Consider the following 22,803-nt stretch of genomic DNA (forward strand, 5'->3'; position numbering starts at 1 on the left):
GCCCAGGCTGAGGAGTTTTCCGAGCTTGCAGAACTGAGGGCTGGGGCTCCTGGGTGGCTCAGGCGGTTGAGTGTCTGACTTGGGTTCAGGTCATGATCTCATGGTTTGTGAGTTCAAGCCCCGCGTTGGGCTCTGCGCTGACAGCTCAGAGCCTGGAGCCTGCTTCGGATTCTGTGTCTCCCTCTCTCCCTACCCCTCCCCTGCCTGTGCTCTGTCTCTCTGTCTCTCTCAAAAATAAATAACAACAACAACAAAAAATTAAAAAAAAAAAAAAAGATGTGAGGGCTGAAGGTAGGTGGGAGGAGCAGGAAGTCAGGGCGAGCGGGACCCAAGCGGGGCCAGAGGGAGAGGCGGGGCCTTGATTGAGGGTGGGGCCGGATGGTGGGCGTGTCCTGGAGGAGGGGCGGGGCCTGCGAGAGGATTGTTGGGAGCGGCGCGCTGCGGCGGCGGCGGCGGCGGCGGAAAATGGCTGCTGCGGAGGCGGCGGACACTCAGCTGATGCTCGGAGTCGGGCTGATCGGTGAGGACGAAGGCGCCCTGCCCCGCAGTCCCGCGCCCCCGTTCGGCCTCCGCCTGGGCCCGGGGTGGCCTCTGCTCCCGCGGTCCCCGGCGCCGCCTGCGGTGAGGAGGTCGCGGCCCCTTCTCTGTTGGGCCGGGGCGGGGGGCTGCGGGGCGCGGGGGACCCGGCCAGCCGCCCTGGGCGGGTCCGCCTGTAGCCTCGCGTGGGACCCGTCCGGGCGGGGCAGCAGGGCGGAGGGACCCCGGTCCTCCTGCCGGACGCCCCATGATGCACAGAAGCCCGGACGTCGAGGGTGACGGAGCTCCGGCGGCTGCGAGGGGCCGCTGCGCAGGCGGGGCAGGGGCTGGGCCGAGAGCGGGTAGTGGGCGGTGCGGGGGGGCGGGGGAGGGGGGAGAGGCGGCGGGGCAGACCCCGGAGCGTGCGGGAGGCACGCGTGACCGCCTGCCTGGCGCCCGGCTGGCCCCGATAACGTGATTGAGCAGTTCGAGTCACCGTGACCAACTGTGCCAGCCCCGAGTGCTGAGCATCATGCATGGATTATCTCCCGTTAAACTTCTACCACGGCTCCAGGGGGTGTGGGTAATGTTTGGTGACCACATTTCGGAGAAGCAGATGGAGGCCCAGGGTGTGCTTTGCGCACGGACGCGTGCTAGGAAGCGGCGGAGCCAGGGTGGGGACCCTTGGGGTCTAGCCGCAGAGCCCCAACTCACACCAGTGGAGGAATCCTGTATCATGTGATAGAGCTCAGGCACGTAGCCGGCGTGTCTACACAATCATGTATGGCGGGATCCCGGTTAGATTTGAGGAATTGGTGGTTGAGGAAGTACGTTGGGATCTTTGGGTGTGCCTGAGCCGTGTGCAGTGTCTCAGGGTTGGGTGTTTCAAGGAACCATTCATCCCATTGGCGGCCGCGGGTTGCTTGAATGAACGTCTGTCGGTTCCCTGCGTGCCGTTGACCTTTGAAGTAATACTCCATTGAGATAACATTCTATTCCTCTAGTGTGGAAGAACGTTGCTTGCGTTTAGCAAAACTGGCTAACTGTGCTGATTATTTCTCAGTGTCTCAAAGGAGTGCATTTATCTGGGAATGGCTTCCTGTGTTTCTTTTTTTATTTCCCCTGTATTTATTTCTAATGTGGTTTTAGAACTGCTTCAAAACAAAACCTAAGTACTTCAAGCATCTTAGTCCTGCTTGAAGGTACTTGTGAATAAGGTTAGGTTAAATTCTGACTTTATCTGGTAACAGCAAAGACGAAGATGACTTACAATCATATTTTCAATTCAGATTTTTATTTTTTGTATGGAAACGGATTTAAAAGGAATTTACTTCAAAATAATGGGGGAGGGGGACCATTAGAAACAAGGAGGGACCAGGTGTTGATAATTGCTGGAGCTGAATGATGGAGACGGGAATTCATTTTTTTATGAACTTGATATTTTCCATAACAAAAATCTGCATCCATACTGCTATGCACAGTAACTGTTTTTCTAGAGCTTAGGCTAGGTTATTGAGGTGTTTACTGTGATGAGGAAACTACATTATGTGACAGGATAACCATTATTATTATTACTATTATTATTACATTATTATTACTATTACAATGTTAAATATAGAATTTATACAATCAGTATATAACATGATTTAAAAGAAATTTCACCATTTTCTTCATCTCCAGTTTTGTTTTGACACTTCCTGTGTATTTATTAAAGATCCTTCTAACTGATAAAAATGTAATGCTGAGGGGGCACCTGGGGGGCTCAGTTGGTTAAGTGACCAACTCAGGTCATAATCTCAAGGTTCGTGAGATTGAGCCCCACATTGGGCTCTCCACTGACAACGTTGAGCCTGCTTGAGACCCTCTCTCTCCTTCTCTCTCTGCCCCTCCCCTGCTCTCACTCTGTCTTCTCTTTGCTCTCTCAAAATAAATAAACTTAAAAAAAAATTAAAAATTAAAATTTAATTTTAATTAAAATTAAAACAAAATGTAAATGCTGAGTTTATGAATTTGTGTGGGAGGAGATAGGAAAGAACTCTGCCAAATTTAAGGCTCAGATTTTCTTTTCCTTAAAATTTTTAATGTTTATTTATTTATTTTTATTTATTTATTTTTTTTTAAATTTTTTTTCAACATTTATTTATTTTTGGGACAGAGAGAGACAGAGCATGAACGGGGGAGGGGCAGAGAGAGAGGGAGACACAGAATCGGAAACAGGCTCCAGGCTCTGAGCCATCAGCCCAGAGCCTGACGCGGGGCTCGAACTCACGGGCCGCGAGATCGTGACCTGGCTGAAGTCGGACGCTTAACCGACTGCGCCACCCAGGCACCCCCAATGTTTATTTATTTTTGAGAGAGGGAGAGAGACAGAGCATGAGCAGGGGAGGGGCAGAGAGAAAGGGAGACACAGAATCTGAAGCAGGCTCCAGGCTCTGAGCTGTCAGCACAGAGCCCGATGCAGGGCTCGAACTCACGAACCATGAGACCACGACCTGAGCCAATGTCGGATGCTTAACTGACTGAGCCACCCAGGTGCCCCTTAAGTTTTCATTCATGATTTGTTGTAAAAGGTTTTTACTCAGGTGGCCTGAAACTCAAGATCAGGAGAGCTGCATAATTTGACCAGCAGAGGTGGATGGGAATTTGGGGTCACACATGCTCCGGGATGCTTTGTAACATGGGATGTGAAAACTGATTCCACTAAGTGCTTCTGAGTAACCAATCAATTCACTTCCTTGCTGCTGTTTGACATTCTCACAGTGACCATCTTTCCACCGTAGAAAAGGACACAAATGGAGAAGTTCTGTGGGTGTGGTGTTATCCTTCCACGACAGCTACTTTAAGGAATTTACTGCTGAGAAAATGCTGCCTTACAGATGAAAACAAACTTCTCCATCCCTTCGTCTTTGGTCAGTACAGAAGAACATGGTTTTATATCACAACAGTTGAAGTTCCAGATTCTTCAGTTTTGATAAAGGTATGACTGCATGAAGGTCTAACAACCAAAAATATTTAAAGTGACGTAACATTATTCCAGTGACTCTTAGCTTTAGACATTATCGCTCACAATACACTTTTGAAAAATACCAGATATGCTTTTCACTGGGAATGTCCCCTTTCAAATTTCACTCTTATTCATTCTATGAATATTGGTTAGTGTGCATTCTATTGACTGACCCTATGGCTGGTGTAGTGAAGTTCTTTCTGGGTTATACTCTGATGGAGTAGAAATGTAGACGTGCAAAGTCGTGACCGATTAAAAGTGGAAAGAAGCATTTGTCCATAATTAAAAACCATTTTAAGTTTTTTTTTTTTCTTAAGTTTATTTATTTTGAGAGAGATTGAGCAGGGGAGGGGCAGAGAGAGAACCTCAAGCAGGCTCCACACTGTCAGCACTGAGCCCAGTGCAAGGCTCAAACTCAAACCATGAGATCATGACCTGAGCCAAGATCAAGAGTTGGACACTTAACCAACTGAGCCACCCAGGCACCCCTAAGTTTGTTTGTTTGTTTGTTTTAAGTTTATTTGTTTTGAGAGAGAGAGAGACAGAGCATGGGAGGGGTAGAGAGAAGGAGAGAGAGAGAATCCCAAGCAGGCTCTGCACTGTTAGTGCAGAGCCTGACATGGGGATGGAACCCACAGACAACAAGATTATGATCTGATCCGAAGTCAAGAGCCAGAAGCTCAACTGACTGAGCCACCCAGGCGCCCCAAAAACTATTTTAAAAGATAAAATTATCCTTGGGATGCCTGGGTGGCTCAGTTGGTTGAGCGTCTGACTTTGGCTCAGGTCATGATCTCACACCTCAGTGGCTTCGGGTCTTGTGTCGGGCTCTGTGCTGACAGCCCAGAGCCTGGAGCCGGCTTCCGATTCTGTGTCTCCATCTCTCCTTCTGTGTCTCCCTCCCCTCCCCGCTCAAAAATAAATAAATATTAAAAAAAAATTTTTTTTAACTTTATTTAAAAAAAATTTTTTTTTTAACGTTTTATTCATTTTTGAGACAGAGAGAGACAGAGCATGAATGGGGGAGGGGCAGAGAGAGAGGGAGACACAGAATCGGAAGCAGGCTCCAGGCTCTGAGCCATCAGCCCAGAGCCTGACGCGGGGCTCGAACTCACGGACTGTGAGATCATGACCTGAGCTGAAGTCGGACGCTTAACCGACTGAGCCACCCAGGCGCCCCTATTTTTTATTTTCTTAAATTTGCATCCAAAATAGTTAGCATATAGTGAAGCAATGATTTCAGGAATAGATTCCTTAATGCCCCTTACCCCCCCAAAATTTTTAAAGATAAAATTATCCTTGATATAATTAAGAAAACTTTTTTTCATTTACTTATGGATGGTAAGGATATGTTAGGAACAGAAAGGAGAGTTAAGGAAACATGTATTAAGTAGGCTTTTGTGTGTGTGTCATTTGATATATGAACAGTATCAATGTGACATGTTGAAAACCAGTATGTGGTCACTGTGGGCTTTTCTAATTCCAAGTAACCAGCAGGGTTTGTTTTTGTTTTTGTTTTTTTTTTCAAATAAAGAAATATTGGAAAGTGACGAAGCTCCTGGTGTGTGCCTGTGTGGGGACTTCTTTTACCATCTAGGGCTACTTTTATAGCCAATAATCATGAAACATGTCCAAGATATCAATTTAAATTTAAGGAGTTACTTTTAAAGTAACAAGAAGGCAACAGTTTAAAACTGTTAGAGGTTTCAAACAAAACAGATTCATAATTAGAAAATGTAAATTTGCAAAAAGATAGTTTTCAATGTGTTATAAAATCTTTGGTTTATGTTCATTAAGTTCTTGCTGAAAGGTCTTGATGTGTTGAATAGGTTTATCTGTGTTTTGTTCCGTAGAATTCCAAAGCAGCAACATCGATTTCAAATCTGCTTTTCAGATTTGAAAAATGACAAGATTTAGAGGTAGTTCTTATACTTAAGAATATGATTTCTAAAAATGTATTTCTTAAATGCTTTGCCTTTTATAAAGTCCTGAATTTTATCTCATTAATGGGAATAATAGGTATATGATTAGAAGAAATTTATATTTATAATAATAGAGGAGTATAGACAAATGAAGCTTATTGTTACAGTGTGCTTTCTACAGAGATTATATGGCATTCTGTAGAGCATTGACTATTTCAGGAACTGTGTGATCTTACTGTGTGTATTTTTGTTGTTTTGTATCCTCTTTCATTAATTAAGAGTTGATAAATTGGTAGATCTGATATGACATTTCTAATTCTGCTTTGATGAGGTTAGAGTACTTTAAATGAAAACTCACATTTTTGATATTTGAAATATATTTGTGTTTTTGAAAAGATGTTAACTCTAAAAGTACTACATTCTTATCTAAGAAATGAAATATATAGGTATATATAAGTACATATCTTTTATATGTGTGTATATAAACATAAACGTATAAACAAGGAAGTGAGACCTTGGTTACGTTTTGATCTTTTCTTTTTAATGCTGTTATGTCTTGTACAAGAGGTTTGCTAGAATGTAGTAATAAAATTTAAATCTGTGAAAGTGTCTTTAAAAAGTATACTTTTTGTTTCTTTTGGACAGGTGACTCATTTTTCTATTGTTCTGACCGCCAAAGATTTTAATCCAGAGAAATATGCCGCCTTCACTAGGATATTGTGTAGGTCTGTATGAAAACTGTATTAAATGCTATCCTACAAAAATGAAGATCTTGCTCGGTAGTTACATAGCAGATTTCTACACGGAGGAAGCAAATTTCAGCCCTCTGCTTCCCCAACTTAATCTTTACTGGCCCTCTGGAAACTTCTGTAAGAGGAACTTTCTCTTCTGCTTTTATGACACTGCTCTTATTTGGGAAAATGGTAGAAGGGAGGAGGAAAAGCAATTTACACAACCATTGTAGTTCTTGGATATTTGAGTCACTTGCTACTTTTGGCCTGACAACTTCTGCTCACTTCCAATCTAGAACTTTCCTTAGCAGGACGGATAAATTAAGTGCTGGCGAAGTGGTAAGCTAGTTTATACGTGTCAAGGTCTGTGTGGGGGAGTCATTTTGGGGAAAGTTAATGAGCATTTTGAATTATGCAAAAACGCAGGAAAATACTTCTTAGCTGGAATGCTGGGAAGCTGAGAATCTGATTAATTGGTTAATAGTGATTCAGGTAAACTTCTTTAGTTTTATCCCAGCTGTTGAAAAATTTTATGTAAAATATACCAGTTTGCTTTCTTGCCTTGGTGAGTGTATATAGTGGAGTTAATCAAACCTTTCTTGTATGTTGGGGAAATTAGTTTTTTCCTCAATCAGGGCTTTGACAGGGTTTTAGGTTTTTTTTTTTTTTTTCAATATTGTTGTTACTAGATAGAATTGTAATTCTAGAGGTTATGTATTACAACATCAGCCCTCAGGCTTATGCTCAGTAAGTTGTTTTAGATGCGGTGGGGGGCAAAGGGAGTTGTTTTTGTGTTCCTCGCTATAAGCCTGATGAATGATTGCTTTTTTGCCATTTTTATGTGTACACACACATGCTATCTATCTCTGGCTATCTATATCTATATGTCTATATCCATAACTATATCTATATCTATATATCTATATCTACACGTAGCAGACTACTTTCTAATTACTTAAGGGTTTCAGGTAGATTGTATTGACAGAATGAAGTTTTACTGTTTTGCAGCCGGCTATGATAAGAAAACCTTTTTGCTCTCTTCAGATAAGTCCCAGGTATATGGTTCATTGTGGAATATAAACAGTTGTCTGCTACCATGGCACTGACACAAAGGGAGATTATTATTGTGAGAAGAGACGCTATCTAGAAGCCATGAGCTAAAAACACCGTAAAGCTGCTTTTGAACAAACGTTGGACTCCCATTTCATTTGACTGAGTCAGGGTTAGGTTTCCCAGTGAATTCACTGGGAAATATTCTTGGGCTCAAAATTTAAGATTGCTTTAGATTCCACTTCCTGCCCGGGAGGAAGCTGGAAGGTTCCTCAGCTTCTGTAGTGCCATGGCATTGTTGGGTTCTGGACTCTTCTCCTGTCACAGTTTAGGAGAAATGAGGACTGAGAGCTATTGGCAGCCATCTCTTCTGCCCCCTGCACCTTACTGCACTTACCCTTGCATGTGTACATACCCATATGCTCTTGCACACGCACACACTCCCTCTCCCCATTAACACATGTCTGTGTGCACAAGTACATAGACCAACACTTTTCGATGCTGCTGCTTACCATGGAGGTGCTCCCTTCCGTTTCTGGGGAGGGGACAGGCAGGCGTGCCTTCCATAGCACGCTGCTCACAGTGGCAGCGGAAGCCCACACGAGGGGGTTCGTTCCCTGTGTGGGATCCAGGTCATTTGCCATGACCCCCTTCATCTTCCGGAGCCTCCAGCTAGTGGCCGTGATAGAGAACCAGGGTTTCACTTGGAACCAGTTGTCCGGGCCAGGTGTGACAGCCTCCGGTTGTTCCATCTGAGTAAGGTTCCCTGGGTTGCACTTTGTGGTTTTCCAATGGAATGATTTGGGGGGATCCTTCCTTCTGTCAGTAGTTCATCACCCAGGGTTGTTATGGAAAAAGTGATCTTATCCTACTACCCTTCCTGTGTTTCTCTTTTCCATTACAGTATATTGTTTCTATTTCACAGGTTTTTTTTTTTTTTTAAGTTTATTTATTTATTTTGAGAAAGAGAGAGAGTGAGTGTGTGTGTGTGCACGCATACACACGTGAGCAAGGGAGGGGCAGAGAGAGGGAGAGAGAGAATCCCAAGCAGGCTCCACACTGACAATGTGGCCTGATGCAGGGCTCCAGTTCACGAACAGTGAGATCATGACTTAGGCAGAAATCAAGAGTCGGACACTTAACTGACTGAGCCACTCAAGTGCCCATCTGTTTTACAGTTTTAATGGTATATTGTTTGTTTGTTTGGTGGTGGTAACGTAAGCACACAGGAAAAAAATACAGACAATACTGAAGGGTATACAGTGAAAACTAGGTCCCTTCCTCTCCCTATTCCTAGCTTTCAAATCTGCCTCCTGACCCCCACCCCGGGGCACTCCTGGGGCTGTTTTCTTTATATCATACCAGAGATATTTTCTCCATATAGAAGCATGTGTATGAGATCATGGGTTTGACTATTTTACATGTAGGATAGCTTACCATATTCATTGTTCTCTACCTCTTTCCCTCAATTGTGCATTGAAGTAATCTAAAAACACTGACTGGCTAGTAGTTACAACACTTGCTTTTTTCACTTAACCTACAATAAATACAGTTTCAAGTGATCTATTTTATTTTTTAAAAAATTTTTAAATCTTTTTTTTTTTTTAATGTTTATTTTTAAGAGAGAGATAGAGCATATGTGGGTTAGGGGAAGAGAGAGAGATGGAGAGAGAGAATCCCAAGCAGGCTCCACACTGTCAGCACAGAGCCCAATGAGGGGCTCAGACTCACGAACTGTGAGATCATGATCTGAACCGAAACTGAGGGTCAGACGCTTAACTGACTGAGCTACCCAGGTATCCCTCAAATGATCTGTTTTAAACAATAATTTTATTTTCTTTCCAGTTTTTTAATCCATTTAGCTACTAAAAGGCTCAAGTAGGCCCAGTCCTGCTTCTCATGCAAAATTTAGATTTATTTACTCACAGGAAGAGATTTCAGGGGAAGAGACTGATTTCACATGTGAGCTATAAATGTAGGCAGTTTCCTGTCAGCGTTTTCTAGAACTTGATGATGAATATATCTAGTGTATACTTACCACCAGAAACTTAAAGGAGTTTGATTTCTTAATTATCTAAATATAGTTACCTCTGGGAACTCTGATAATAAATATAGGTTCTATAATTACTGTTTTCTCTGTGAACAATGTGTAAAACTCCTTTTTTGTCAAAGGAAATCCCAGCAATACTAGAGTCCTTATGGCTAGAAGCACCATTTGTGAATATAAGACAGATAAAAATGCAATATTTTTTTTTAAGAATAGTGGGCCCTCAGGGGTGCCTGGGTGCAGTTGGTTAAGCATCTCAGCTCAGGTCATGATCTCATGGGTTCGTGAGTTCAAGCCCCACATCAGGCTGTGTGCTGATGGTGTGGAGCCTGCTTGGGATTCTGTCTCTCCTTCTTTCTGCCCCTCTCTGACTTGTGCGGGTGTGCACATGCTCTCTCTCTCTCTCTCAAAATAAATAAACTTAAAAAATAAAACTTAGGGAAAAAAAGAAAAGAGAAATGAGTCCTTAGAAAGTCCTTAGCTTACTCTCCTGCTCCAGTGGGCTGTAGAGATGGAAGGAGAAAGCCAGCTTGAGGGAGTTGTTGGAGGTCTCTTGAATGGTTGTTTTTTTCAATACATTATCAAATTAAATTATAGAAGTAGTCATGTCATAAAAAGTTTCAGGCATTCAGAAGCGTTATCAGCAGGTTGACTTAGATTTTTTAGGAAGTACCCGTACCCAGCCTTGGGCGCATTGCTCTGTGTGGTTCATGCTATATAAAAGCATGGTTGTTTTTTGTCTTTTCTTACAGAATGTACCTGAAACATGGGAGCCCAGTTAAAATGATGGAGAGTTATATTGCAGTACTCACAAAGGGGATATGCCAGAGTGAAGAAAATGGCTCTTTCCTTAGCAAGGATTTTGATGCCCGAAAGGCTTATCTTGCAGGCTCCATCAAAGGTGAACACGCACGCACACACACCCCACAAAACAAAAACCCGTCCCGGATGGTTCCATCCCAACAACAAGATCCCCAAGCCAAGGGCAATCCTCATTGTACTCTAATATTCCATCTTTCTGTATATTTTCATCTATGTAATATTTATTTGCTATACAGGAGGGTAGTTCAACTTCTACATTGCCTTATTTGATTAGAATTCTGTTGCAGGAAAGCAGATTTTTGTGGTGGCCCTTTCCACACTCTTCTGACTGTTAATAATACAGAAATGTTCTTTTGTGGGTAAGCTGAATTTCACAGCTTGAGTGTCTGCCGACTTCCATAGTTTTTCTTTCCTTACATTTTAGCAGTTACTTCCTGCATGTGGAGAGCTCAGGCCCCTGACCCAGAGTTCCTCTTCTAACTCTCTGCCTTCCTCTCCCAACTGGAAAATCCAAAACAGCAGTGCAGGGCTAAGCCACAGATTTCAGGGTCCTTAAAAGGGAGGAAAGGGGAAACGCTGGCCTTCACTCTTGCCCTCCTACAGTGCCTGTCTTAGCTCTTGAACCTGCTGTTCTATATGGTTTCTAAGCATCCTTGTTGACAGGTTTGTTCAGCTGTCTCAAAAGGACTTGCATTATGACGTATGTATTGGTGGAGGGGTGGTGTCCATGAACTTTTATTTATCTATTATTAGTTTTGAATGTTTATTTATTTGAGAGAGAGAGAGCCAGCGGGGTTGGGGCAGATAGAGAGAATCCCAAGCAGGCTGTGTACTGTCAGTGTAGAGCCCTATGTGGGGTTCAAACCCACAAACTGTGAGATCATGAACTGAGCCGAAATCAAGAGTCAGTTGCTTAAGCCACTGAGCCACCCAGGTGCTCCAGAGTAAACTTTTTTTTTTTTTTTTTTTAAACCTAAGGGTGTTTCATGACACAGAAAGATACTGGTTCCCTTCATATCATTTATTCCACTTTCTTTGGGCTCTGGCTTCATCTGTGCATCCAGTGCAGAGTCCCTTGGAGGAGGGTCAGGTTTAGGCTGTCATAGCACCCATCCTAGGGAGCAGATGTCTGGATTTATATGCTCATCCAGTGCATAAGGTGCTTTTTTATTCTCTGTATTGAAAGTAATTCTGTATACAGAAAATAAACTCTGCATTTATTGGAAAGAATTCCTTCCAATAAAAATGTTATTTTCTTACATATTATTTAATGCAGTAATATTATAATTTCTTGTGTTTTAAGACATTGTATCTCAGTTTGGAATGGAAACCGTTATCTTACACACAGCACTGATGCTAAAGAAAAGAATTGTCGTCTATCACCCCAAAATAGAAGCTGTCCAGGAGTTCACCAGGTATGTCTCTGGTCATTAAAAAGTAGAGGCTCTGTTGGCAGCTGACTTGGGGCAGTCTGTGTTCCTGTGTGCTCTGTTCTGTTACACATTTGGTATAAATAGAATGTGGTAGGCTGTGGGTGAAATGCTATCTTGGTCTAATGTTTCAGGTGAGCTTTAGTAGTTCAAGGTCACCGAATTTGGGCAGATTCTTCTTTAAATTTAGAAATAAGAATATTTTAGAGCAGGGAGTTTGAACTTTTCCTTGCCAGACCATAAATTTTTTAGGCTTGGAGGCCATAAGTTCTCTGTCCCAACCACCCAACTGCCAGTCGTGCATATGTAAATGAATGAGCATGGCTGTGTTCCAGTAAAACTTTATGTGCAAAGACAGACAGCTGATCCATGGCCATAGTTTCCTGACCCCTGTTTTAAGTAAGTTATTTCTTTTTTTTTTTCACTTTTACCACAGATTTTCTCTTTTTTTAAAAAAAAAAAAACAACATTTATTTATTTTTGAGAGACAGAACACAAGTGGGGGAGGGGCAGAGAGAGAGGGAGATACAGAATCTGAAGCAGGCTCCGGGCTGTCAGCGCGGAACCCGACATGGGGCTTGAACACACAGACCACGAGATCATGACCTGAGCCGGAGTCTGATGCTTAACGGACTGAGCCACCCAGGGGCCCCTCTCTTATTTTTATAATAAAGATGTTTTGAAAGTTTTTTCTTTACCAAATCTAACTTGTTCATAGATTCTTTTTTAAAAACAAGAGGACCTAGCTTTTGTGCTTACCGTATGCCAGCTGTTGTATAAATCACCTCAATTATTAAATTTACTCGTGACACGAACTTTGCAAGGAACTTTGCCTTCTTTTACGGATGAGAAAATTGAGGCTCCAGGAGGCTGACTGGTTAGAAAACGGGAAAAAGAAGGTTTGGTAGTCAGAAGAACTTGGGTTAAAATCCTGGAGGGCGCTTTACTCGCTCTGTGACCGCATCCAGGATACTTAAACTTTCTAAGCCTCCGTCTCTGTATCTGTAAAATGAAGATAACAGTGCCCACTTCGTAAGCCTGTTGTCAGGACTGGAGATGCCGTGTGTGAAGTACTTGGCGTGTGCCTTGCTCATCGCGTGCGCTCTGGAAGTGAGGACTGCTGTCATTGCGATTGCCACCCAGTCACCCTTTCCCCCTATGCTTCTGGAACGGGGATGTCCACAGCTTGGGAAACCTAGCAGGGCAACAGCGGAGTCACCATACCTCAGTTCAATTCGTCACCTCTCTCTGCGGCAGCTGTTTCACTGGTTTTTTCAAGGAAACTTACTTTGTATAAAAACAAACACAAAGTGGTTTGCAAGTTCGATTGGAACTTTAAACATAGAAACGAGAGACTTCAAAAAAAATATGTTGCTTGCAGGGCCCCGCTCTGGATTTTACCCTCAGACTCCCTCCGTGGCGGTTTGCGGAGTGAGGCATTTGGAGGAAAACTTCAGAAGTGTTACTCCTTGCCACCACGGAGATGTTTTGAAACTTCACCTTGAGCTTTTTGTAGCTAATCTGACCCAAAAAGGCAGAGTTGAAGACATTGCATTACTTTAATTTGAAGCCTGGAGGTCGGGGCACGTGTAGTCTTCATTCTCCCCTCTGCCTCTGACAGCCAGCTCTGTCCTCGGGAGGAAGAGGGAGGAGGGTGCGGGTGCGGGCCAGCAACCATTTGAGTTCTTGTCTTCGTTCCCCAGGACTCTGCCTGCCCTGGTGTGGCATCGACAGGACTGGACCATACTTCATTCCTATGTGCACCTCAGTGCCGAGGAGCTGGAAGCCCTGCGGATGTGCCCAGGTAGACGGTGGGGGTCTCGCAGGAGGAGAGGCTTGGCGTTCACCTGGTTTGGGGGAGGACTTTTTTCTGGCCTTCCCAAAGGGACTACTGATGATGCATTATTTCTTTGGTAAATGCGACCAATTTTTTTTCCTTAAAAATTTTATTTTTTTTCACATTTTATTTTATTTTTTATTTTTTTTAATTTACATCCGATTTAGTTAGCATAGAGTGCAACAATGATTTCAGGAGTAGACTCCTTAATGCCCCTTACCCATTTAGCCCATCCCCCCTCCCACAACCCCTCCAGTAACCCTCTGTTCTCCATATTTAAGAGTCTCTTCTGTTTTGTCCTCCTCCCTGTTTTTATGTTATTTTTGCTTGCCTTCCCTTATGTTCATCTGTTTTGTCTCTTAAAGTCCTCATAGGAGTGAAGTCATATGATATTTGTCTTTCTCTGACTAATTTTGCTTAGCATAATACCCTCTAGTTCCATCCACGTAGCTGCAAATGGCAAGGTTTCATTCTTTTTGATTGCCAAGTAATACTCCATTGTGTATATATATACCACTTCTTTATCCATTCATCCATCGATGGACATTTGAGCTCTTTCCATACTTTGGCTATTGTCGATAGTGCTGCTATAAACATGGGGGTGCATGTGTCTCTTCGAAACAGCACACCTGTATCCCTTAGATAAATACGTAGTAATGCTGTCGCTGAGTCATAAGGTAGTTTTATTTTTAATTTTTTGAGGAACCTCCATACTGTTTTCCAGAGTGGTTGCACCAGCTTGCGTTCCCACCAACAATGCAAAAGAGATCCTCTTTCTGGGCATCCTCGCCAACATCTGTTGTTGCCTGAGTTGTTAATGTTAGCCATTCTGACAGGTGTAAGGTGGTATCTCATTGTGGTTTTGATTTGTTTTTCCCTGATGATGAGTAACGTTGAACATTTTTTCATGTGTCAGTTGGCAATCTGGATGTCTTCTTTAGAGAAGTGTCTTTTCATGTCTTTTGCCCAATTCTTCACTGGATTATTTGTTTTTTTGGGTGTTGAGTTTGATAAGTTCTTCAATGTTTATTTTTAAGAGAGAGAGTGAGAGAGAGACAGAGTGCGAGCGGGGGAGGGGCAGAGAGAGAGGGAAACACAGAACCCGAAGCAGGCTCCAGGCTCTGAGCTGTCAGCACAGAGCCTGACACAGGGCTTGAACTCACAAACCATGAGATCATGACCTGAGCCTGATGTTTAACTGACTGAGCCACTGAGGCGCCCTGAGTTCGGTAAGTTCTTTATAGATTATGGATACTAACCCTTTATCTGATATGTCTTTTGAAATATCTTCTCCCGTTCTGTCGGTTGCCTTTTAGATTTGCCGATTGTTTCCTTCGCTGTGCAGAAGCTTTTTGTTTTGATGAGGTCCCAATAGTGAATTGGTCCTCAATTTTTTTTATTTGTTTTTAATTGTATTGCTCTTTGAAATGTGGAAAGTCTGGTAGCTATTTTCTTAACATCAGTTCCAAACTTCTGTTAATTCTTGAGTTGTCCTGATTCCTTTAACATTTATTTGTATCAGATCTGAAACTGGTGAAAGATGATGCTGTCCCCAGCACGCTGTCCCTGAGAAAGCCGGGCGTGTGGCTGTGGTTGCTTAGAGACAGAGACCTACAGGGGGAACATTGGTCAAGAGAATCCTTGCTACCTCTACCTCGGCTGTCATTCTTGACCTGAATAGCAGGAACTGAAAAGTAAATGCCTTCTCCTTTGACACCACAATGTAGTTTTGGGGACGTTTTGAGTTGGAAGGGTTTCTGCAGGCAACTGGCAATAATGTGGTCTGAAGAAATGCCAGAGGGTACGGCTGATGGCCCCTGAATAAAGCAGAGAAGAAAAGCAGCCGGTGAACGTTTGGAGTCCACTCTCTTTTGACCCGTTCGCAACAGGATTTGTTCCCATCCCGGTAATGTGGGTCATCTTTGTCATGCAGGTTACATCGCTGGGTTTGTGGACTTGGAGGTGAGCAACAGGTCAGACCTCTATGACGTGTTTGTGAATCTGGCAGATCGTGAGATTACCATTGCCCCACTTGCGAAAGGTTAGTTCTCTCTTGCGTTGTTGATACAAAATGTAAGCCAAGCAGTTATACTTTTTAAAATTAATTTATTAAAATTTTAATTCCAGTGTAGCTAACATACAGGGTTATGTTTCAGGGGTTCAGTACAGTGATTCAACACTTCCACATGCTACTCAGGGCTCATGAAGATAAGTGTGCGCATAATCTCCTTGATCGGTTTCACCCATCCTCCTGCCCACCCGAAGCAGTTGTATTTTTTTTTAATGTTTATTTATTTATTTATTTATTTAATTTTTTTTTTTTGAGAGATAGAGAGAGACAGCATGAGCAGGAGAGGGCAGAGAGAGAGAGAGAGAGGGAGACCCAGAATATGAAGCAGGCTCCAGGCTCCGAGCTATCAGCACAGAACCTGACGCGGGGCTCGAACTCACGAGTCGTGAGATCATGACCTGAGCTGAAGTCGGACGCTCAACTGACTGAGCCACCCAGGCGCCCCTGAAGCAGTTGTATCTTTAGGCTGATGCTCTAAAACTGGTATTCAAAGGCCTGCTTTGCCCGCTGTGCTGAAACTGGAGAGATTTTCTGTGTCTGGAACATAGCATTTATTCTTACAGGCCCAGCCATGTTAGTAGTACATTCTGGGTGCTTATGCTGTACAGTATATGTTAATAAGATAGTATCTTTTTTTTGTAATGTTTATTTATTTATTATGAGAGAGTAAGCGTGAGTGGGGGAGGGGCAGAGAGAGGGAGAAAGAATCCCAAGCAGTCTCTGTGCAGTCAGCACAGAGCCGGACGTGGGGCTCCCTCTTGAGATATGACCTGAACTGAGATCAAGAGTGGATACAACCGACTGAGCCACCTGGGTGCCCCAATAGGATAGTGTCTCTATCTCGTTTCTCAACTTTTCTGTTTAAACAAGCTGTATGAGTTGCCTATTGCTGCATAACACATCACTTTTAAACCTAGTAGTTTAAAACAGCAAATATTGGGGCCCCTGGGTGGCTCGGTCGGTTAAGTGTCCGACTTCGGCTCAGGTCATGATCTCGTGGTCCGTGAGTTTGAGCCCCACGTCGGGCTCTGTGCTGACTGCTCAGAGCCTGGAGCCTGTTTCAGATTCTGTGTCTCCCTCTCTCTCTGCCCCTCCCCTGTTCATGCTGTGTCTCTCTCTGTCTCAAAAATAAATAAACGTGAAAAAAAAAATTTAAAACAGCAAATATTTATTATCTCACAGTTTTAGGACTGACTTAGCTGAGAGGTTCCGACTCAGGGTCTCTCATGAGGTTTCAATCAAGATACTGCCAAGGCAGGGGCACCTGGGTGGCTCAGTTGGTTAAGGGTCCGACTTCGGCTCAGGTCATAATCTCATGGTTCGTAGGTTCGAGCCTCATGTTGGGCTCTGTGCTGACAGTTCAGAGCCTGGAGCCTGCTTCAGATTCTGTATCTACCTCTCTCTCTCTGCCCCTCTCCTGCTCATGCTCTGTCTCTCTCTCAAAAATAAATAAACATTAAAAAACAAAGATATTCCCAAGGCTTCAGTCATCCAAAGTCTCAACTTCTAAGCTAACTTTTAACAGGAGGCCTCACCACCTGGCCTCTCTGTAGGGCAGCTTGAGTATTCTCATGACATGACAGCTGGCTTCCCCAAGAGTGAGTGGTCCAAGAGACAGAAAGACCACAGTGCCTTTTATGACCTAGTCTCAGAAGTCATATACCAGTTCTTCCATATTCTATTTGTTAGAAGGAAGCCATTAAGTCCAGTCCCCACGTAAGAGAGAGGAAGTAGGCTCCACCTCTTAAAGGACAGAGAATGAAAAAGGGCGTAGAAATTTATTATTGCACAAGGACTGAACATGAATCCTGTATGGAAAATCTTTTTGAACGATGTGTCAGTGTGTCAGTAAGCAAAAGGGAATGGAGGTGAGTATTGCCCTTTGTAAAGCCAGAGTGATAGGATACTAGCTGTGGCCAGGGCCACTTATATTGCTGAAGCATTAGGACCAGAAAGGGTGGCCATCTCCTGCCACCTTCTGTTGCTCCGAGTCTATAAGATGAGCTCGTCTCAAATCAACACCATTCAAATGGAGTTTGTCCCTTGGAGGGACAAACAGAAATTTCTGTTCATCTTTTTGCTGCAGAAAAGGAGCAGTGTATGTAAATCGTGTGACTTAGGGTGTTTCCTTTGCACATTCTGAGGGTCTTCACACCCTGGAATGTTCAGCTGGCTTCTGCAGAACTGATAGGACGCTCTGCTGCTATAGGATCCCCACCAGAAGGTTCCACTTGAATTTTTTTTTTAAATGTTTATTTCGTTTTGAGAGAGAGACAGAGCATGAGTGGGGAAGGGGCAGAGAGAGAGGGAGACACAGAATCCGAAACAGGCTCCAGGCTCCGAGCGGTCAGCACAGAGCCCGACGCGGGGCTCGAACTCACGAATGTGAGATCATGACCTGAGCCGAAGTGGGACTCTTAACCAACTGAGCCACCCAGGCCCCCGAGTTACACTTGAATTCTTAACCGTAAAGACCTGCGTAGGGAGGTCAGGCTCTTGGCTTAAAATCACAACTTACTTGTAGTCAGTAGTTTTCATTAGGTCTTGCCTAGGAAGAAAAACAAAAATTCTTATCAGGTAGTTGTGAAGGAGAAACCTGGTATTGGCATGTTCTTATTTTGAACGAAGTATAAATCGTGATTATGCCGTGCCTCCTAGCACGTACCTTGGAGTGATATCATATTTGCATTCAGGATGAAGATGGAAATGTGGGCGGTTGTTGGTTGTTTTGAAAATTTCCTCTGTATGATGGTTTACATTTTCAAATAGGCGTCCTGGTTTTTATTATGTAAACTTCTAAACATCTACATAACTTCTGCTTGATCTCACCAGAGGCCATGACAATGGGCAAACTGCACAAAGAAATTGGTCAGCTGATTGTTCAATCTGCAGAAGATCCGGAGAAGTCAGACAGCCAAGTCATACAGGTAACTCCTCAGTCCCCTGACTTACTGAGAGTTGTGCAGTGGTGGTGCCGGGCAGCGTGTGGCAGAACTGCCTGGGGTGCGGGGAGCCGTGAGAAGCCGTAGGCAGATGCTGGCACGAGGGTCTGCAGGGTGGCCCTGGTTAGAGGAGCAGGCAGAGGCCCACCGTAGCCAAATAGTTATCAGGCTCTGGGGACAGAGACATGCAGGGGGCTGGTGACAGGTGTGACCCCCAGCTGGTCTGGAACGCTTTCCTGAGCGAACGCATTCTGTGCTCCAGCAGAATTTTCACGGAGGAACAACTTTCAAGAGATAGTTGCTGCTGAGGACTAGAGAGGGCGTCTCAGTCTAGCTTCGATGTACTGTGTCCAGAACAGCAGTAAGCAAGCATGTAGTCAGATCCCTGCCAAAGGTAGCAGACTCTGGGCTCACACCCTGCAGGGCTAGCCCCGCTGTGGGGTCTCCCTGTCAAGCTGACCAGAGCTTCCATGTGGATCCTCCCCTCTCCCCTTTCTGGATGGGGATGGCTGGAGAGTTTATTTAAGCCTGTCCCTGTGGTGATGACAGGCCCTCCTGTGCACTGCAGCCTGCCAGCTCCTTTCCTGTCTGCTGCCGGTTTGCATTGCGCCTGTTCCCAGCTCCTTACTCTTCTCCCGGGATACGCTTCCATCCTGGCTTCCAGGCCCTGGCTCATCTAGACCCTTGTGTCATCCCGTGGGGGCCAGAGGCCTGGAAGGATTGTCTCCCGCTGTCTGTACCTGTGCCGCCTCATCAGGGGTGGGGGGGTGGGGGGGCTCTGATAGGCAGGCCCTACTCATCTGGCTGGACCCGGTTCTTTTTTCCATTTATTCATTCATTTATCCAGAAAATATTTATTGAGCACTGACTATATGTCAGGCATGGGGCAGTAGGGTTGTATTTATTGGAGTAGATGAATAGGAAATAATGTAAGGGCACCTGGGTGGCTCGGTTGGTTAAATGTCTGACTCTTGATTCCAGTTCAGGTCATGGTCTCATGTTTGTGAGTTCAAGCCCCACGTCGGACTCTGTGCTGGTGGCACAGAGCCTGCTTGGGATTCTCTCTCTTCTCTCTGCCCCTCCCCAGATCATGCTCGCTCTCTCTCTCTCTCTCTCTTTCTCTCTCTCTCTCTCAAAATAAATAAATAAACTTAAAAAAAAGTAAATGCCAGATCATTGTGAGCCATGAGAAATGAATGCTGTGATAGAAACAAAAGGTCAAGGTGAAGAATACTAGAGATTAGACAGCTCTCTGAGGAGGTGACACGTGAGCTAAAGGTTGAGAGGATCCACAGGTGTGACAGGAACCCACCAGCAGCACCGTTCTTTCTGTTCAGCACTGGTGGCCCATCGGCTCAGGCCAGGAAGAGTGGGCGGGGCTTGTCCTGAGAGCTGAGACTCTTCCTTTCCTACCGTGTGGATCATCACTGCCCATCCATCCCTCCATCAACGCTCAAGTAAAAATGCTGGCTCTTTACAACGTTGGTTAACTGTGTAAACATGAGTTTGGTGTTACTGCGTTTTTCGTGGACTAAAAGTGATACGCAGGTGACTCAGTATAATGTATGATGAAATTGCCTGGCATATTATATTGTATGGGTTTGAAAATATTTGAATTAATGATGTCAGCAAACCAAGAAAAAGACATGACTTTAATGTGAGCTCTCGTGAGTCATCAGCCATGCAAAGGACTGTCGGGAAAGAGGAATACAGCCCATGTGGCAGGTGCTGGGTTACTTATTCCAGGTAGAAGAGGATTTTGGGGGGTGGGGAGATTTGCTCTAAAAACAATACCAGGGTTCCTTAAAAATTCAACATAGGAATACCATAGACCCAGCAATTCTACTGGGTATATTTCAGAAAGAATTGAAAGCAGACACAGATAAGTAATTGTGCACTCAGGTTCACAGCAGCTCTGTAAATAATAGCCAAAAGGTAAAAATAACCCAAATGTCCGTCAGTGGATGAATGGATAAACAAAACGTGGTATACGCGTATGGTGGAATATCATTGAGCCTTAAAAGGCAATGAAGTTCTAACATGTGCTACGACATGTATTAACCTTGAAAACATTATGCTAAGTGAAATAAGCCAGACACAAAAGGACAAATGTTGTGTGATTTCACTTATATGAGGTACCCAGAACCAGGCAGATTCACAGAAGCAAAAGGTAGAATGGTGGTTACCAGGCATTGGAGACAGGGATGGGGAGTTACTGTTTAATGGGTACAAGATTTCAGTTTGGGATGATGAAAAAGTTCTGGAAATGGGTCATAAAACACTGAATGTACTTGTTGTCACTTAAAAATGGCTAAAATGGCAAAAACATGGTGGTTTTTCTGTTTTAAGTTTGTTTCATTTTTTGTAATGCATAAATAATTTGATAAACTTAAAAAATAGGAAGAATCTCTCCAAATGCAGCAAAAATTCATATTTTTTGATGCTAACTTAATGGCATATTTTCTTGTTCCATTAAAGGATATTTCTCTAAAAACTAGAGAAATCTTCACCCACCTGGAACCATTTTCAGAAGTTTCTGGTGATGGAGAAAAGCTAGTTCTCAATTTTGAGGCACTAAAGCAAAGACGATTTCCACCAGCAACAGAAAACTTCCTTTACCATCTAGCAGCAGCTGAGCAAATGCTGAAAATCTGACTGTGTGACAGCATATCCCTGATGAATGATAGAAAGTTCTCTCACCATGGTTATCCACTGTGTAAAATACTGAAAATAGCACAGAAAATGTTCTATTTTTAATGATTTATGTGAAAGTGTTGAGATTTGACCTGAAAAAGCCCTAAAACACGTATGAAAACATTTCCGATGTCCTCCTGGTCAGATTCATGCCTGCGGTCAGGGTCAGACCAAGTGCTGTAACTACCACCTATGACGTGAGCAACGACGTGGTGTCCCGGCGTAAGAGAAAAAAAAGCTCTGCCAAGTTTTAGTGCAAATCACAGCAAACCCGAAAGCCTTCATTATTATCAGTTCCACTCGTCCCATTGCGTAGCCACAAACGAATGGCTTACTTTCAGAAAGCTGCCTGAAATTTTGCTTTTGTATTCTTCTAGGAAGAACTTTTATTCCTCATGAGGAACTCTACTTTCTGAGCCAAACTACTAAGTTTTCTGCAGAACTGTCCAGAAGATCATTCAAAAAAGATCCTGCAGTTGCACTTTCTTGTAAAAGAAAAGAATTCTTTTTCTCGGCCTTTCAACATTTTTGCCTATATTATGAGGATTTTGCATAGATTTTATACTTGAGTAGACAACTTTAATAATCCATATTTATATTGTCACAGAAGTAAGCACTTGGCAAACTTAAGCCATTAGTACTCTTTAATTAACCCTGTTGCTAGCAATATTCTTTTGAAAAAGATGCCAGTCCTTACATGATAGAGCAAAAATAAGCCCATTTTGGGTATAAATGTGGGTATGAAGAAAATAGCAACTTTACATAATTACAAAGGCTAAGACCGGAGAGTGTCTTCATACTTCAGTGAAAGTAATTTGGCCACGCTGGAAAGTATTCTTGTTCAGCTTATGTACCTTTTTCATAATTGGAGGCCTAAAAGTTGCAAAATAAACATAGAGGTCTAAATTATGTATTTGTTATTATATGTATTCATATTAATTATGAAAATTTATTTTACACTCACTACTGTTGTCCTTAGAAATCTTACCCAGAAAAACAGTTGCAAAAAAATCTTTATTAGATCTGTCATTTATTCTTTGTGTTAGACATTTGTTAAGTAAAAATAAAAAATAGCCTTTTCCCCTCCCTCCTTGGGTGGGGACAGGGAGGATCTGGAATGAGATGATGTTTACTAAGGCAAACAATTGAAAATTAAATCTGCACTTTATGAAAACGAACATGAACGTCTTTATCTCCATTTTTTGTATTACTATAGCAGTTAATGATCAAAGTTGTTAAAATTACAGATTTATGATGCAGAAATAAAATGAAAATATTTTGATATCCAACGACATTTAGGCAGATGAAGAATTGTGCCCTCTTTCTGTAATGCTCCCCACTCGAAACAAAAGATAAAACCCTTTTGTCAATGCAGACGTGCTGGGAAGTTATTACAAGGCCTGTTTGAAAGTTAAGGCATTCAGCTCCTTGCCTCCGTGCCTGGCTCACCCCCTGCCCTCCCTGCCCTCGCCCTTCTCCATCCCCCATTTCCTAGAGCTGGCACTTGTGTCTTCTTTGAAAAGGTGCCCTCGCATTTCTACTCTGTCATCTGTTAGTGGCTAAGCCTCCACCTGGGTCCTTTGTGTGTTTTGTTCTTTCATTTTGTTTCGTGTATGCCTGTGGCTGTACCAAACCATCTGGTAGGCTTTTTTAAACAGTTTTGTTCGTTTAGGCTTTTGTGAAACCCTTTTATAACCAAATTTGCAGATAACCATCATTCTGGCCCAGGGAACATTG

General features: G+C 43.4%; 1 protein-coding gene across 5 annotated transcripts; it reads left to right on the forward strand.

Moving 5' to 3' along the window:
* The first annotated feature begins 417 nt into the window (after nucleotides 1–417).
* On the forward strand, nucleotides 418–22,244 carry DENND10 (DENN domain containing 10). Of its 5 annotated transcripts, none has more exons than XM_047826144.1 (9): nucleotides 418–520; nucleotides 3,297–3,493; nucleotides 6,088–6,167; nucleotides 10,023–10,171; nucleotides 11,396–11,507; nucleotides 13,226–13,326; nucleotides 15,293–15,400; nucleotides 18,263–18,357; nucleotides 20,851–22,244. In XM_047826144.1, the coding sequence occupies exons 1-9, from the start codon at nucleotides 466–468 to the stop codon at nucleotides 21,025–21,027; spliced, it is 1,074 nt and encodes a 357-aa protein (XP_047682100.1). In that variant the 5' UTR covers nucleotides 418–465; the 3' UTR covers nucleotides 21,028–22,244. The 5 variants fall into 5 exon arrangements, with proteins under 5 accessions (XP_047682100.1, XP_047682099.1, XP_047682101.1 ...); XM_047826143.1 differs by having other exon boundaries at nucleotides 435–629; nucleotides 3,277–3,493; XM_047826145.1 differs by having other exon boundaries at nucleotides 435–629; nucleotides 3,277–3,493; nucleotides 21,444–22,244.
* The last annotated feature ends 559 nt before the right edge of the window (nucleotides 22,245–22,803 follow it).

Source organism: Prionailurus viverrinus, chromosome D2 (assembly GCF_022837055.1).
Source record: "Prionailurus viverrinus isolate Anna chromosome D2, UM_Priviv_1.0, whole genome shotgun sequence".
Lineage (NCBI taxonomy): Eukaryota > Metazoa > Chordata > Mammalia > Carnivora > Felidae > Prionailurus > Prionailurus viverrinus.